Source organism: Acanthaster planci, linkage group LG16 (assembly GCF_054643075.1).
Source record: "Acanthaster planci isolate LZ-2023a linkage group LG16, COTS_SCS, whole genome shotgun sequence".
Taxonomy (NCBI): Eukaryota; Metazoa; Echinodermata; class Asteroidea; order Valvatida; family Acanthasteridae; genus Acanthaster; species Acanthaster planci.
This window is the reverse complement of record NC_141792.1, coordinates 7,381,024-7,399,252: the sequence shown is the minus strand read 5'-3', so window position 1 is coordinate 7,399,252 and position 18,229 is coordinate 7,381,024. Positions and strand designations below refer to the sequence as shown.

At 42.7% G+C, this 18,229-nt stretch overlaps 1 protein-coding gene across 1 annotated transcript; it reads left to right on the top strand.

The window, feature by feature from the left end:
* LOC110986549 (ATP-dependent RNA helicase DDX19A-like) lies at positions 1 to 16,607 on the top strand. The gene is made up of 12 exons (XM_022248494.2): positions 1 to 166; positions 2,055 to 2,133; positions 2,826 to 2,861; positions 3,985 to 4,129; positions 5,981 to 6,073; positions 7,070 to 7,172; positions 7,604 to 7,718; positions 8,192 to 8,369; positions 9,479 to 9,716; positions 11,395 to 11,557; positions 12,086 to 12,277; positions 13,218 to 16,607. The coding sequence occupies exons 1-12, from the start codon at positions 101 to 103 to the stop codon at positions 13,274 to 13,276; spliced, it is 1,467 nt and encodes a 488-aa protein (XP_022104186.1). The 5' UTR covers positions 1 to 100; the 3' UTR covers positions 13,277 to 16,607.
* The last annotated feature ends 1,622 nt before the right edge of the window (positions 16,608 to 18,229 follow it).

The following is an 18,229-nucleotide window of genomic DNA, read 5'->3' as shown; positions in this document are numbered from 1 at the left end:
TTTCTCATCTCACGTCTACGTCTTGCTTGAGGAGTGCGTTTGCGACCAGAATCTGTTTTATCTGTGACTGGAAAATCCGTCAAAAAATTTAGCGTACTTCATGATGTCAGGGCTCAACTGGGACAAAGCTATAGAAGAACAGGAGAAAGGAGAGTTAGCTAGTAAAGTAAGTTCGTCTTCCATTGTATTGTCAGTTGTTCTTCCGTTTAACAGTACACGTATGTAAAGTCATTTCAGAAAGTGACAGTGTCATCATGGCCATGCACAGATGCATGCCTGTCAACAGCATGCATGCGCAGCATGCAGAAAGCGTTGAACAGGAACTTAACTTGACATGCTTTTATAGGCCTAATGCTTTTACTGATTCGCACCCTGGACTAAAACAACAAGGTAGGCCTAGGCCTGCGTGAGAGTTTCACAGTTAACGTAACTTGTGTTCAGTGTGTGTAGCAAAGAACAATCTTTCATTTATTCTTTGTTCTCTATTTTCATTTTGGTTCACTTTTGAATTATGGTAGGGCTTCGCTACCCCTAGAACTGGGGCGGACGATGGACACCACAATTCTGAGGGTATTTAGTCCCCTGTCACCTACTGTCAAGTCTGATTAGTTTTCCCAGCAGGCCTAAGTAGCGAAATAACTAAGGATGTTAAACTTGCAGACTTCACAACAGAACGTTTGTCCCGGCATGTCCGGAAAAAAGTTTTATCCTAACTCTACTTCAGCTGATAAGTGTAAGCACTTCTCACTCGGGTGACTGCACCCAAGATATCAGTGAATTGCTGGTGCTAACTAAACCGAAAAAATGGGTAACCCGGGGCATCTGCCGACAGTCTCCCTGTCCAATCTTTGACCACCTTCCTACGCACATAAACGGTGACCTTTTGATAACCCTCGACAACTCCACCTACAACTCTGCCCACACAGTATTGTTCTACCCATGGTCCTGTCTGACCCATACTAAGTACAGTACACTCGACAGATAAAAGTCAACCACTGCGGATACATTACGGTTACTAAAGTAACTAATTGCATTGATTGCGGAACCAGTACCTGAATTGCTCACAGACTCGCAGTGGTAGCACACACACACACGAGGAGCGGACACACAGCGCTGTTCACTCACCAGACCAGGCCTCAAGACTGACTGCACCGCGCACGGCATGGCACAATCTAGATATAACATAAACTTCCATCAGTCCTGTACTGTCTTACGCATGCACATTTAAATGGGGAATTACGCAGAAATACCAGCAGACTGGTCTGGCACATTTTCTGTGCCTATACAGAAATAACAATGTCATCTTTTAACTGAAACCTAAACTTGTATAAGCCATTTTGAAGGGGAATTACGCAGAAATACCAGCAGACTGGTCTGGCACATTTTCTGTGCCTATACAGAAATAACAATGTCATCTTTTAACTGAAACCTAAACTTGTATAAGCCATTTTGTTTCACAAAACAGTACAAAGCAATAAATATTGTTAAAAAATGCCATTGCAACTCGTTATGGCATATTAGACTGGTTGTTATCAACTTCTGTTTAATCTACAGCACTGAAAACATGAACCATATTATTCTGTAACGAATGACTAGTTTCCCTTGTAAAATAATAGTCTAGGATATTAAAACAAAGTTGGGAAGAAATCTGCATACTGACATCACTTATCCTGTTTTCTCTGTAGTAATACATCAGCCATCAGAATGCAAGGACATGTCCCAAAAAGCCAAACAAAGCAGGGTAAACATTGAAACATTTACCTAGAAAACACACACTTTTTTTACACTCGCTAGTCTGATAGAGTTTGTACATTGGGTGTCAAGTGATGTGTACAGATATGGCACTCTTCCCAAAACAGGACTTCTATGGAAAGAAAACATAAGATTTGAAAAAGAACAAAAACCACATTGAAAACAATAGTTTTCTTCATTTGCTGGAGGCGGGGATGCTTCCGGTCGGAGCAGACGTTGAAGTAGCACGGTGTCCCGGGTAATCCAGGGTTACCATCCCACTACTGTCTAGCTTTTTTTGTTGCTTCCAATCTGTCTTGTAGGTGGAGAACATCAGATTGAATGCTACGGAGAAGCAGAATGCCTCAGGAGACAAGACAGAAGCATCAAACCAGAACACAGGTTTGGTCTGAGTGACATGTCTGCAAGTAATAATTATATATGAAGACACATACGGAGTGGCAGTGATGTCGCTGGTGTACGGCTGAGCAGCCTGAGGGACTGTGAGTGCCCAAGGTTCTATTTCCCGAAACCTGGGGAAATAGGACTCTCATCTGGTCACTCACAGGTGCCAGGCAGGCACAGACACACTCTAGGCCAAATTTTGTCGCAAACACATAGAGCGGAGACTTTTGAGTGTTTTAATTGAGGGCGCTGTAACTAGTCAAACTTTTGGGAACAGTGCGCTGATTGGGCACTACACTTGGGTAATTATGCGCATTTCCCATAACATGTACATTCAAGCCAACCCCGAGGTTTACTTGTAAAATGTAAAAAATAAAAAAGTGAAGTTGCAAGACTTACGTATGCTTTACTCTTATACCTGGTGTCTTGCATACCACACGTTTCAAACTGCCGTTCACTCCAAGCAGGCCATTTACAAAAAGCAGTATTTAAAAAAAAGGGCTTACAAGACACGAGGGGAAGTTAGCGGAAGGAATGAGAGCGAAGCAATAGTTTTCAATCAGACTGTGTTGTTTTACCTTTACAATCTGCCTCAAATCGCCCTCGACCGTAGTTTTTTGGGGGGAGGGATGAGGCATGAAATACAGGGGATGAAAATTTATTGAACAGGTGCAACCTTTTATCGGCAGGTGATACAAATGCGAAGGAAGAAGATGAAGACGAAGGTATGGAATACAGTAAATGCACACTGGATGTAAACATCATTGCCTTCCTCAGAAACTCGAGTCCAGATTGCTGACAGAGGTGGTTGAATTGATATTAATAATTGGGGTTCTTATTGGTCAAAAAGAAAATCTTGAAGTTCTCGAGAAAAGGGAGCCTTTCTGGAAGGCCACTGAATTGTCAGAAAATATTGTAGATTGCAAAACTGATATCAAGACGGGGACTGTGTTGTCAAAATGGCAGAAAGTTACACATTTGTTTTTAAAATTCAACCATGCGTTGTAGAGAGAGAACCTTGAAATTTCTACTAAGATGTGCAGGGGTAAGATTTCTCAGCTTTTTAGCCGATTTTAGCTTTTTCTGTTTTGGATTTCAGCTTTTTTTCCTTACTGGCCGTGTACTACTAAGGTATAGGAGATTTTCACAGTTCAACTTCTTTATGCCTTTTTCCAGCTTTTTTCAGCTGTTTTCAGCTATTTTTTATCATTGGTCAGTCTCACCCCTGGATGTGTGTTCTAAACCCCAAAGGGCTGTTTCTGAATTGTCATGTGTAGTTATATTTGAAATAACTTTCGAGGTCATGTCATTTTGCATTTGGAGTTTACTGATTAATTACTTGCCAACCGATTCACAAGAGTCCTTTCAACAGTTTTAGTCCAATTTTTTTCCACAACCTCGTACTCGAGAGGACTCAAACCCATGACCTCCTGCTTACTAGTGAAGAAATCGTACCACTTGATCACTGAGCTTGCTTTGATCAGCTGACTCGTCTTTGTTATTGTTGATTAGCTCTTAGGCCTACAAAGAAATAGCGTGTCACCAAAAAGAAATCAGCCATTCAGTTATATCCAATCCTAATTGAAAAGGGGAAGGACTAATTGATTGAAGAACTAACTGATTATTATTTATCGGAAAATGATCGTAAACTTGAAGATCTAGAAAACTCCAAGCTTTTGCCGTGTCCAAAATGGGCATGCAGATCCGTGGCTATGTCTATTGTCAGTGCATCTCCACATATTTCCGACGGAGTGAAGACCTAGCTCTTGCTCCAGACAACAGACTCGAATGCAGATTTACTTTTATGGGAGCCGAAGTTCTTGACTTCTTCTCTTTTTTTTGGACCAGCTGCCAAGGCAGCGGCAGATGCCTCACTACTGAACAAAGCCCTCCACAACAGGCTCCAGGACATCTCACAGACCCAGCTGGAGGTCCAACAGAAAGATCCAACCTCCCCCCTCTACTCCGTCAAATCCTTCGAAGAGCTTCATCTGTGAGTAAAAGGGTTTTTTTTTTTTCATATTTCATCTTCCCGAGCCCCAGCGACAGCAGAAAAAAGTGAAGAGATTAGTTCCTGTCCACAGTGCTTGTGCACTGCCTGAAAATATGAGCCATCTGCTCTGCCTTTCTGCCCCCAATGTGTAGTGTGATTTTAAATAACTGTTTGATTCTAGATTAAAGAGAGTTTTGAAAGTTCACCATGACTTCAGATATCACTGTTATTTCAAGTTGGTGTGAATCCAAATAAAAGTGGTATTTCATAAAAGACTGAATTGTAAAACGATTGCTTTTAATTTATAGAGTCATTTCAAATGTCTTCATTACTCAAGATGGATTCATACTCGACATGACAGGGAACAAGAATGCTAAATTGTGAAGTCAGATTAAATACATGGAGTTTAATTAAATAGCTGCAAATTGGCAAAAGTTGTGCACATCCAACTGGAGCAAATGTCATAGGATGTCAAATGCATTTACCTTTTCAGGGGTCAAAATCAACTTCAATCTCTTGGTGGCCCGCAGGGCCAGTGGGGAAGTGCCCCACAGGGCCAGTGGGGAAGTGTCCCACGGGGCCAGTGGGGAAGTGCCCTGCGCTGGCCCTTGTGAAAATTTGATTGCCCAGGTTGAGTACATGTAATGAAATCGATCAGGCCCATCACACATGCCCATGTGCATCAGTTGAACTTCTAACCAAAACAGCTGATTGGCCAGACTGGCTGGATTTGAATACACTTTCTAAGGTCCCCAAAAACTAGTTCTGCTTCTTTATATTGGTAAGTTAGTTAGAAAAACACATTTTAAAATTTGAAAAAAAAATCCTGTCTTTCCTCTCTTCACAAAACACCTCTCAACAATTTTTTCACATCTAAAAAACTGTATTTTTTGTTTGCCTGCTTACATATGCCACATTTGGAAAGAAAGTTGCCGTTATTTTCACAAGTTCCCTTCGCATTTCGCTATCGTGCTGGCAGAAACATGCAAGCAGTATTGCTCGATGCATAGAAGCAAGGCTTCACTGGTTCCCGCTCACTGTGCCACTGCCAAGGAAGCCATGATAATAACGCGGCAACCAACCAACCACGCAACTCTACAGCTGCACATCAGAAACAGATGTCGCAGGAAGATTTCTACAAGTTAATTCCCACAATTTTGTTGTCTATGTGTATTTTTGGTGTTCACAAAATTAATTCATGGTTAGTATTGCTTGTACTAGATGATCGGACTCAATGCGATATGACCTGTAAAGGTTTCATTGGTGGCCGTAGGAGATAACGTTAAACTGGTATTGCTAGAAAATGATGCCAGCCAACACACCGGGGTAGGTGCCTGCCGCACGTGTACATGTACGAGCATGTCGCGCCGCTACGTGTGTGTGTGTGGCACACAAGCCCGGCCGCACGGACTGTGGAATTATACCGTGAACTTCAAAGTCCTGTGCCAGTGATTTGAAACACGAGTTGTAAAATGTGATGAAAGTTTTGAAAATGCGGCAATGTTCCTCAAATGACCACTGTCCCACCGGGGGATTGTTTTGGGAGAATGCAGTGGCCCGATGAATTTTTGGTGGCCCTGGGCCAGCAGACTACAGTTAATTTCGACCCCCGCTTTTGCATTTACCAGAAGTAGAAACTGGCCGCAAGGTGAAAGCTAGACGTCATCCAGCATCATGTATTCATTTTTTAATGTTTTCTGTTAAAATTGTTACTCATTTCAAAGTTAACAATGCTACCAACCTTCCTAGCATCAGTAAAATTCAGATATTAAGGGAACCAAATGTTAGCATTTCACCATTTCAATGCACCCAGGTTTTCATTTCTTTTCTCTCTGTCCATTTTTTCTCCAGAAAGCCTGACCTGTTGAAAGGCGTTTATGAGATGGGCTTCAATGCTCCCTCAAAGATCCAAGAAACAGCACTTCCTCTCCTCCTTGCAGACCCGTAAGTAGCTCACTCTGCTGCTCGCTCATTTACTTGCTCGCTCACTCACTCACCTTCCTCAACCCTCTCAAACCCAACCACTCACACAAGTGTGTAAATGCCTTCAATCATGGACTCCCTATTGTTCCTCTTTTGTTCATACTTTAACTTTTTCGGAAGACCTGTTTTGTACACGTTTTCCAACCGTGGACTCTTCGGCAACCATGGACCCTATTGTCCCCTATTGTTATAGGTCCACAATTGAAGGGGTTTACACACTCACCCACCACCCACCCATTATCTTGTTTGAAGTGCGCCTTTCCCCAAATCTGACGGTTGGACTTCATGAAGATCATCTTTACTCGGCTTGATTGATTTTTTGTCTCATTCCACTCACTTCAGTACCAGTCATTACAAATCCCCCGTTCAATTTACCAGGCTATGGCTGGAAATAATATGTGCACCCACGGAAACCATAAGCCAGTGGCTTCAGCCACTCCCCATGGACTCATGCATTACTGCGAGCCATTGCCAAGTATACGGTAATCTGTATGTGGCTGTATTAGTCTGTGGAGTCGTCGGCGCCCTCTGTAGTTTTTGCATCCATCCAATAGACAAATCCAACAACCAACAATAGACAAATCCAACAACCAAAATTAAAAGCCATTGCTACGGGGCCATCCTGTTTGCACGCAGGCGGTGCACGCTCGTGAAATTCCTCGCTGACCAATAAGCAGTAGTCAGTCGCCGAAGTGTGAGCGCGCTCAGGTTGAGACGGCTGCGTGACTGTAAATGGCCCCTTGGAATGGCGTCTTGTCAGCTTTGTCTATACTGCAAGGGTCAATCCATCAGAACACAGTATGAGTTAACAAAAATTGACATATATTGGCATATATCCCCCCCAAAAAATCAATAGTTGCATTGTGTAACAGATAAGGCACTTTATCCCAAGGACACCCCAATGCTGTGGATATAAACACCAACTTACAAAAGTACCCTTGTTTGTGCCTTGAACAGACCAAAGAATATGATCGCCCAGTCACAGAGCGGCACAGGAAAGACAGCTGCCTTTGTCCTTACTATGCTTAGTAGGGTCAACGTAAGCAACAACTGGCCACAGGTATGTTTGGCATGTGTTACGCATATACACGGCAAGGGGGATTAAAGGACAAAGTTTTCATTGATCAATGCTGCCCATTCAATGTGGAAAGTTCAATTTGTCATTACACTCCTAGAAATTGGCAGATTTCAAAGGACTGTCTAAATAGTCTGTCAGATGTATTTAGGAAGTTTTGGCCGGTGGCAGGATTGTTTGCTGGAACCTAGTAAGAGAAGCTCACCACTATTAGACCAGGTTTTATTTCATCCCTCAGCTGGGGAAACGGGTTGGGCAGATTTCACCGCGACGTCTCAGCATTTGTGACTAATCTTTTCGAAACGTGGCATGCCTGTAAAGACATCCAGTGTGATTAATCCGTCCCATCCGGCTCGTTTTAGGATGAAGGGCGGTATTCCCTCCGTTGACCTTTTATTTCAACTTTGACCCTGCAGGCAATCTGCCTGGCGCCCACGCTGGAGCTTGCCATGCAGATCGGCGCCGTGGTGGAACAGATGGGCAAGAACATGACGCAGCTGAAGATCATCTACGCGGTCAGAGGGAACAAACGTAAGGCACACCACCGCCACCCTCTCGCTTCCAGATCTTTGGAGCAACATCCAGCAGAAAGCCTTGTAGGCACAGCATGTCCGGGCCTACATTTGCTAACACTACCTAGGGGTGTTTGGCAGACCAAAGAAGGGAGAGATTGAATGGGCTTTGAACCCCCAGAATTTCTGCCTGCCTTCTCCTTTCCCCGGCCCTCCCCCCCACAAAAGATACTTTCTGTGATAAGCAATTCTCAAGGCTCTATTGCAATAAGGGGTTTTCCTGCTTCTGGTCAGAAATTTTTCAGCCTTTTTTCAAATACATGCGTAAAGTTCCCCACAAAGTCCTAACTGTCTCGGTTATACCTTCTCAGAAATTGACAATGTGTTTGGGAAATGCGGTTGTCAAAAATCTGCTGAGCATATTAACTGGCCCAATTTATGAAGTTTTTGATCAGAGCTGTCTGTTCCGACCTCTTCAACTCTAACCCACAGTTCCCAAGGGGACAAAGATCGAGCACCACATTGTCATTGGCACACCGGGCACTATGCTGGACTGGTGCATCAAGTTCCGCTTCGTCGAAATGAGCAAGATCAGTGTGTTTGTGCTTGACGAGGCGGACGTCATGATCGCCACGCAGGGACACCAAGACCAGTCAATACGTATCCAGAGGTAAAGAGTCGGGCCGTGTCCAAGATACTTGGCTGCGGCTTGAAATTACAGAGGAGTCTATGACAGACGCTCCAGCCACTTTCCAGAGAGTCATATGTAATTGTAACTCACTCTGTGAAAAAGTTGCCAGAGCCACTTTGGAGCTTAAAAGTCCTTTAGAATAATTTTGCACAGTTTAAATCAATAGGAACCCACAGCATTTTTCACCATGGAGTATCCACTTTTATTAGGATACCAAACTGAATGATATATCAACACAAACCTCAATTTGCTCTTTCCAGAACAAATGAAAACTTATAAATTGGCTCTGGCGACTTAAACTCATTTCACAGAGTGGGTCACAATTTCAAGCCGTGGTCAAGCAAGCTTTTTGGACATGAGATGACATCACTGAATTTCCAGTGACTAGTGAACAGAAAAAGATATTTGTCCAGCATCGGACTTGGCTCAACATTAACCCTCACAGTCAGCCAATATCCATCAGGGGGTTTTAGAGGGTTTTGGAGGGATTGAAGAACCTGGAGCCTCTCCACTGCCACTGGAAAATGGGGCGTGATGCCCCCTGAAAGAGAGTACTGTGGATGGGCCAATGGACCTACAGCCTATCCACAGCCACTGGAAATAGGGTGTGATGCCCCCCGAAAGAGAGTGTTGTGAATGGGCCAATGGTGCCCTGCACAAGGATGGAATTTTGGAAGCCTGGGGAAATGGGATTGAACAAATATCATCAGATTTGTGCCAATGTAGACCAGATTCTATGTGGAGCTGTGATATGTTGTATGTCAGTTTCAATGTGTGTAAGCTTAATTTGAATGTGTTAAGGCTTATGGCAATCTGGTCTTGTTTTTTTGTAATGCCTATCGTTGCGAAAACTGGAATGACTTTCTAAATTATTTAGTTACATCATTGTACGTTAGGCATTGACAGTCTACAAGGGGCTTCAGATTTCATGAAGTCAGCGAGGCACTGCAGAGCCTCATAAATATGCACCCCTTGTGAACTGGTCTGTTTCCTTTGCCAAATACTGCAGATTGGTGCAACAGAAGTAGAAAGTAACCAGTCCAAAGTGCCATCACTGTAGCAACTTCCTCTGTTTTTTCATTGATTAGGAAACTTCCCAACACCTGCCAGATGATGTTGTTCTCAGCCACCTACGAGGACTCGGTCATGCAGTTTGCCAATAAGATCGTGTCAGATCCAGTCGTCATCCGACTCCGGCGGGAGGAAGAGAGCTTAGACAACATCAAGCAGTTTTACGTGCTGTGCCCTACAGAGAAGGACAAGTATGAAGCCCTGTCCAACATCTACGGAGCCGTCACCATCGGTCAAGCCATGATCTTCTGCCAGGTCAGTGGGATAAATCCTGCTTTTTGGGGGGGGGGAATGTCTTTTTGATACCCCTAACAAGAAGCAGGTCTGTGAAGTCAAAGCAGTAACCAGCAACATGGTTACGATGGTCTATAAAAAGGTTGAAATAAGAAACGGTAGTTTGCCAAAGACACAATAGGAGACAGTGTTGTCGGCAAATGTCATTTTTGGTTTTGGAACAAGGAATGAACCGTAGGCTTATTCTCTGCCATTTTTAAACTCCAACTCCGACCTTTCGGTTCTTGTTGGAACAATGACAGTACAAAGGCATGACCAGAATCACACAAAAAGAACCAACCAATGACCAGAGCAGAACATGTTTTTGGTCACAGCTTTGAAACCACACCCCTGATCTTTAAAAGGCTTTTGCCGTCCACCTCTTTCCTGTCTCTGTTGGTTTAGTCAAGTGATTTCATATTACTGCATCCACTCCTTAATTTCTAATCTCTAAAGGATAGATAGCTGTAAAAGCAAGTTGTCTGTTCAACTTAGGAGCAATAAAGGCAGCTTCCATCGCTACTTTAATCCCAAATCCTGTGTGTTTGCAAAGGTCATAATACTTCTTTCACTTTAATTCCATTTCAGTGGAAAATCATGTCTTGGCATGTTACACTATTAACCCTAACCCCCTAGGCCTTTTTACTAGGAACCATCCTCAATCCTCCAAAATGTCTCGAAAATGTTTTTTGGAGGTGTGCCTACTGCCTCAATCCTTCAAAATCCTCCGGCATTTACTGTTGTTGTGTTGAGGCAGTGCAAATGGCATTCTTGAGCTGTGTGGTTGATTCAAAAGAAACATCGGAATGAATTTGTGCAAACAACACACGGTCTAATGCACCTTTGCCTCATCCTCCCAAATCCTCCAAAACCGCCCAAAGGATTTTGGAGGATTGAGGAGGGTTAAGGTTAATACATTTATGGTCTTCTTCTTTTTACCAATTAATAACTCATGTCAAATGGGGCAAAGAAGTCTTGGTACTGATTTGCATTGTGGGCCATAGAAAAGTGTGCCGGTATTTTCAGGTCAGACCTGAGGGCTTCATAATTCACAATGGGACGGGGGAAGATATGCCCGACTTCCCATAGTTTCTGAACTGATTTTTTTTTATGGTTACAAAATGCCTGGCTTGTGAAATCTTCTTTCTTTCTGCGAGGTCCCCTCCATCTTGCACTACTCCGGATTTGTTTCTCTCTCCAACCTGAATTCGTAATACACCTTTACATCAACTCCAACCCGACAAATAGCAGTTGTTGGATATTCATGACTCTGGGCCCTGGCTCTGTCAGGTCATGTAGCCTTTTCTGAAAATATCTCAACATATTTCAATCACTTACACTGATAATTTATTAATTATAGGCCAGTGTGCAGTGATGCAGTGGGCTGATTTTAGGAAGTTCCTATGGGCCTCGAGCTAGACGAATTAAGAGAGAATGCCGTTTTCTAAGCAACGGAGGCTCCTTTGTTCGGAACTGAATGTTGCTGGTTCATGAACAACTGGGAAACGTACGTGTCACGGTCTCATTGCTACCAACAAATGGAGCACCCCTTGTTGAACGACAAGGGGGTGCTTTTGCTCAAGGCAGATAGAGTTAGGGTTAATTGTCCGAACTTTTTTACCATGAGCTGACAGATTTGTTCTCACTACACCCCAAACAGACCAAGAGAACAGCCAGCTGGTTGGCAGAGAAAATGACTCGAGACGGTCATGCCGTGGGGCTGCTCAGCGGAGAGTTGGAGGTCTCGCAGCGACTGGCTGTCCTGAAGCGCTTTAAAGATGGCAAGGAAAAGATATTGATCACAACTAACGTCATGGCCCGAGGTTAGTAATGGCATTTTGGTTCAGCAACCGTGCACATTGGTTTAGTTCCTGGTTCCAGAACCCACATTTCAATAAGGTTTCCAGTTGTGGCACCCGTATGGTCTTTATGGTATTAAGTTCTTGAACCCAAAATGCTAGTATGGCTATAAACCAAGCGTGTTAATGTGTTTTTTGGTTCCATAACCTAAGTACTGGCAAGGTTCTCAAACATTGTCCCCAGAAATCTGAAAAGTGTTCAATTCTAGAACCCAAAATGTTATTGTGACTGTCGGTTCTATAACCAAACGGGGCTAGACTTTAGAACCCAAAATGTTTGTGTTACTTAGTTCTAGAAAGCAGAATGTTCTAGAATTAAAATGTGAGCTTGATGCTTGACAATTTACTTTTGTGTAATTATACAAAAGTAGACACTGTCACATTCACAAAGTTTTCGAGAGTTAGATCCAACTATACGTACCAGATGAATGAATTATGTACTGTTCTGAGATACACCGACATGGAAATTATTGACAAAATTATTTCCTGTAGGCATTGACATTGAGCAGGTCACTGTAGTGGTGAACTTTGACCTGCCAGTCGACGTCAGTGGTCAGGCGGACTGCGAGACATACCTGCACCGCATTGGCCGGACAGGACGCTTTGGCAAGAACGGTCTGGCCATCAACTTTGTGGACAGGCCCAGGAGTATGGACATTCTCCAGCAAATTGAGCGACACTTTGGTGAGTTGAAAATGTTCCTTGTAACTATCGACCGTCCACCGTAATCTCTGTCTGAGGACTTGCATCCCATCTGCCAGGACCCAATTACACAGACGCAGTGCGATGAACAGAGTGCAGTTGACACCGTGGTTTCCAGTGGGACCGTGTTCACTTAGAACGGACAAGCGGTGTACAGTAGGGGCAGTAAAGGTGCTGAAACCCGAGCAATTTATCAGAGATGCTGGGCTGAGACGGACCATCCCTTGTGTTCAATTCCTGTTATTATGAAAAGTCCCAAACAGGAATCAGAATTGTGTCAGAGTGTAAAATATAGTGCCACAAATCACTTTCTGTCAGTCCTTGTCTGTGTAGTTTAGACTTTATGCCATTTCAAAAGAACCAGGAACCATCCATTTTTTTCCCCAATCATTTTCACTTCCTTACCCATGAGCCTACAAACTGAAGAGGAAAAGTGACGATTTTTATGTTAGGTAATGTTGTTACTGTTCTTGAGAAGTGTTTATGGCAACCCCGTCCCCCTCTGCATTTAGTTTGTACACAGGTGAAAACTATTGAAAAAAACATGGATGGCCCCCTTAGCATTTGCCAACACCGTTTCATCCAAGGGCGGATTCAGAACCACACTGTTGGGGTACCCAACTTGTTTTGCAGGCCAAAGAAATATATACAATTTTTTTCATATGAACTTTTATGGTCATTCTGAGCAGTGTGGCGGGAATAGGCTTTTTCAACACTTTTGGAGATGAAACAGACCAAAAATACCTTTTCTGTCCTTATTTACCAGAATCAAAACTTTTTTTGGGGGGGGGGTGATGGTCCCTGTTGGATGCCATGGATCCGTTCATGGTTTCACCAGGAGTTGTGTCCTCTCATTCGTCTGCGCTGCATACATTGTGACTGTTAGTTGAAACCATCCTGTTTCTCTGTGGTTTGATTGCAGGTCGGAAGATCCTCTCATTGAGCACGGACGATGCCGAAGAACTGGAGAAGATTGTTTGATATTTAGGCCTTGGAGACTTCCAAAATATCCAAAAAAAAGTCGTAACTCGAACCAGCAGTTGACTTCGCTTGTTTTCTTTTTAACATCTAACGTCCTGGAATTGTTCGGCCAAACAAGACAAGAAATGCACGTATCTGGTTTTGTGGTATGTGCTAAGATAATAGAGCTATAATAAATAACCAGAGCGCTAACTGGCACGGCAACGTGAAGCCTGCTTGGCTGATGGAAAGCTAGAAATTTGATTCCCAGTACATTATACGGTAAAGGGGCACCCCCCATGTGGTGCACAAGCCGTATACCCTATGGCTATTGTGCCTACTGCACCCCACTCAGAAAGCTGAAAGGAATTCCAAAGATTCCACCAACACAAAAGAAGCCGCAATGGGGGGTCCCCCTTTGCCGCAACTCGTGCATCATATGAGAAATTTTGTACGGCTTTTATACAGCAATTTGCATATCTGCAGCCGTACTCTAAAACAATGTGTCAACAAAGTTGACAAGCCAAAAACCTAAATGCTCAATCAGTAAATGAGCAATTGGTTGTGCTCGACGTAAACCATACCAACACGCTTGCATCTGCTCTGCAGGTGAAATTTGCTGCAGCTTTATAAAGCGGCATATTACTGATAGAAAATATGCTCACATATATCTATACTATGTACTCATGTACTGCATTTATAATGCGTAGTTTTAAAAAGGTTCGGTATTATTTCATTTCATCCCACAAGCGTACACTTGACTTCAAAATGTCGGCACTGAGGACCCTGTCATAGATTTTCTGTGGAAGGAATAGAGACGCCAACACTCTAGTAATTTAATATAGCTCTGTGGTCAGGATCGGAATTGAAAAGCGAGATACATGTATGCTCATTCGGGGCTCTCTTCTGTCACAGGCAAGAAATTGTGCAAAACCACGGGTGAAGTCTTTTCACAAATGTTTCAAAACTTCTCTAGAGCTGTGTTTATTTAAAAGGGTGCCAACAGGCTGTGTAACGATCAAGTCAAGAGGATTTTGCCCACATTTGGAGCTCGAAAGCTTGATCACTGCCCAGCCATTTGCATAGAAATGTTTGCTGTTCAATTCTTGTTGGAGGATTGTAGTTTATGTACATGGCAAAGTAACAAAGCCTGACTTTCGTTTTAAAACAAATCAAAATTTTTTAGTCATGTTTGATTTGTGTATAATACTTGTGCGAATGTGTGGGAGAGCAGCACGCTGAAATGACTACTGAAGAACTTATACATTGCTTGATAAGCATTTGACACTTCCCTTGCATAGCAGTGTATGCAGCCACTCATAAATCTTACCCCAAAAATCAAATCAACTGCCAAGTCAAATGTACACCAGCAACCTGCTGCTTTCATTTTTGCTCATCCACTCATAGAGGAAGGACACAGGAGTTTGAACTGCCCTGGCTGTAACATCTGGCCTGCTACCGCTTTCTGGCATGCTCGGTATGTCCATAGCCAGAGCGCAGCAAGCGCTTGCTACGCGCCATCTGTTTCACAACCACAAAACCCCTTTGTGCCGTTGAACACCGCCACATCTGCATCCTTAAAACTTCGTATACTGAGTTGTAGGAAATTGAATATTTTATGGTTTGTCGGTGTTTGGTATGATCTCATAACAACATCCAGTGTAATGCTTGCGCATTTGCTTGCCATTACGCTGAGTGCTTAAAACTATATGTGCAGTCATTGCCCTTAATGAGCTCTTTCTTCTGGGGTTATTTTGTGAATAAATAGCTCTGTTTTTTACAAGATTTTGTGTTTTGTTTGAATCATTTTTGTTACGGCATTTGTACAAAAGTGTGTTTTACGAGATGTCGTGATCACTCCGTTTGATGAAATAGCGCATTTTACTCCATATGTACTTAGCTTTCTTGTAATGGTCAACATTATGTTGGCCAGTCTTTACTTTTAGCCAAATTCGTACCTAGTCTTCGAATTGAAAACTGATGTATTTTTGGGAGGGGAATTAAATTAAAAACTGTTCATAGAAAATGGAACAGTGTATCAAAATAACTTTTTTTTTCACGACGGTAAAGTAGTTCTCTTACTCAAGGACTTTTCTCTGTATTTCCTGGTCACAGCAATAATTTGTATTTAATTGCAAGCAAAACACTACAACTTTTGCTACGATATTACCGGCCCCGCTTGTTAGGCTAAGATGCAGGCAGTAATCGGGCATTGGAATGTTTTCTTTTATTCGTCTGACTCTGCGGTGACTATCACGGAACACTTTGAAGTGCCAGAGTTTGTAACTCCTGTGTCCTGCCTCTATGGTTTACTCAAGGTCTTGAATACAGTTTTAGAACCAGGAATCACGTTTGCTTACATTGCTCGGCTTGGGGGGAACCCCCTGCCTTCAGCCCCTTTCCAAAGAGATAAACATTTATATTCTGAAATGAAAAGGTGAGAAACATCGCAGTCAAGCCTGGCTGGTTTTCCTCTTGGGCACTTCTTGGTTTTGTTGTGTCCTGCGTACCTTCAGCCTGCTCTTGAGAATAGGTTTATAACAAGCTGTTGTCTCGTCGCACATAGTCTTGTCTCTCGTAGCTGCTTATCCTGGAAGTTCATCGATAAACGCTTAAAAGGCTCCCACTTGGAGAAAAAGACGTGGAAAATGAGCAAGGGAAGACACAAATAGGAAAGGATACGAGTAAACATTGTACATTTACTATATTGTCAAAATCCTGTAGCTTGAAAGGGGTCTACTTAAGCACATCTGAATCCGTACCATTGTACATGTTTTTAACACAGGGCTACAGCGCTGTACCCCTCTCAACAAAATCTTTGTGTGTTGCGATGCCTAGATGTAGTTTCTTGTGTTATTCTTTGTTTCACTGTGTGTATGCCATTAAATATCCTTACTCTTTTCAAAAAGACACGTACATTTTTCAGTTAGTTCACACAAGCCCCTCACTGATGAATCAAGTCCAAATGGTTATGCAGGAGTCAAAGTATTTGACCACCGTATTATCTTGAAAAATGTTGGAGAACAGAACAGGTACATTAAATTCCACATATTTCATTTCTTACAATGTGAGAAGTGAATTATTTTTTGTCTAAATAGCCTGGAAAGCTTGTTCAATTTTGGAAAGCAAAATGCAAAAGTATCACCTATGTGCTTTTCAGTTTTTATTAAAAACCTGTACATGTAAAGTTTTGTGTAGTGTTACTGTCATAATAAAGATTACAATATGTTACCTTTTGTTTGTGAGAACAGAGATTGATTGTCTGTTGCATGTACATGTACATCTGACCCCACTGCTTTCTTGGTCACAGAGTTAATGATCACAGTATTAAATAGAATATGACGCCACTCCATGATAGCCATCTGTCTGTTTCTTTATTTTCCATTTTAACACAAACAGTATTTCTGTTTTAAACCTGGTAACTCTTGTCTGTCAACAAAAATTGTGGTCTTTCTATTTCCTAAGTACGGAAGCATATATAAGGGCAACTTGCAAAAACAATTCCCGAATTACTTTCTCTCCACGGCGACTGAGTTGAAACATTGAATGTCTAGCTCTAAGTGGCGAGATTTCAATTTCACTCCGCGGCAAATATTTTTCGGTAGTTTCATAAATCCTATTTAGCATGCCGTCGTTCTGGGATGTATAATCAGGGTGGAACGCAGTGAAGATGGGTCACCAACCTTGATTTCCAACACAAAGACAACAAAATAAATCTGTTTTGGGGGATGAATTTCCATATTAGGAAATGGGACAGCCCACTTTGACTCCATGGTAGCCACTCGACTACGGAGGGACGTCCAGCACAGTAGACTGACCAGTAGTCTGGGGCTAACTCCTTGCTTAGAAATTGCCTGTTGAAAGGATTACGGTGCCTTTTCATTTACACTTATGCATAAACTTCAAGAGGGGACCTTGAAAAAAATGGGGAGGAAACAGCCAAAGATATGAAAATTAGAAATGAAATAGAATAATTATTTGCTTGAGAAAAAAAGGAGAAAATTGGCCCCCCCTGCAGTTTGTTATTGACGTCTCCCCCCCCCGAAAAAAACTTCTGAAGATGCCCAAGTAATTTTTTAGCCAATGTGTGTTGTCATATCACACCAAACCTCGATGTTTATATCATTGTAAAATTAAAAGTTGCTATGATGTAGGAGATTTTTACGGGCAAAATGAAGTGAAAGTGAAAATGGCGAAGGGAAAATAACAGTGGCATATCCAGCAGGCCTAGGCAGGGTGGGCATTCTGGAAAAAGGTCAAGTCCCCGCCTCGTTCCATCTCGTGTAAGTTTGACTTACACGTGTAAGCTAATCGAACGCACCCAAAGTAACTCACCAACGTTCACTAGTGCACTCACTACATGTACATGTACACCTGCAGCTGTTTTGGCTGCTTTGCTTGGACAGGCTAAAGAAAGACTTTTTAATTAATTTTAATTTATTAATACGTTTTACAATCCTCTTCTTCACGTAAAAAAAAATCCTTGTAAGTTGGGCCACCGCGCGAACCAAATCTTGTCGCGCGCGCCGATTTTAGTATAATTTCGTGGCTTAAAGTTCATTTCACGAAAATCCACGGCTAGTATCTGGGGGGGGTCCGGACAACTTGACCGTTTGCCAACTCGACTTTAGACAACTCAACCGTGAAATATCACCATGTGCTTTTTACAGCCATCACGTGATGCTGCACCATCGTAAGTACCAGTTCGTCCGACAAGTTGTTATCAATTTTTCGTTGTATTTGCGTTTACAAGTTGACCTGGGACTCGACGAGACATGTTCCGGGTACGAGTTGACCTTATTCCCGTTAGACTTCAAATCAAGTCGTTAGTCGGTCGTGTTTGTCGTCTATGTACACTGCGTCATGTACATGTACATGTACATCCAGAGTACGTTCACTGCATGCTAGATGTATGCTAGAGGTGCTCTGGTCGCCCTGCATATAGTTTATAGACTAGTCAATTTTGGCATCATT

Excerpts from the sequence above, each read along its gene's own strand:
- LOC110986549 (XM_022248494.2), top strand. The coding sequence starts at position 101 with ATGATGTCAGGGCTCAACTGGGACAAAGCTATAGAAGAACAGGAGAAA. Across the intron at positions 4,130-5,980 it reads TCCTTCGAAGAGCTTCATCT|AAAGCCTGACCTGTTGAAAG; the intron begins GTGAGTAAAAGG and ends TTTTTTCTCCAG. Across the intron at positions 11,558-12,085 it reads AACTAACGTCATGGCCCGAG|GCATTGACATTGAGCAGGTC; the intron begins GTTAGTAATGGC and ends TATTTCCTGTAG.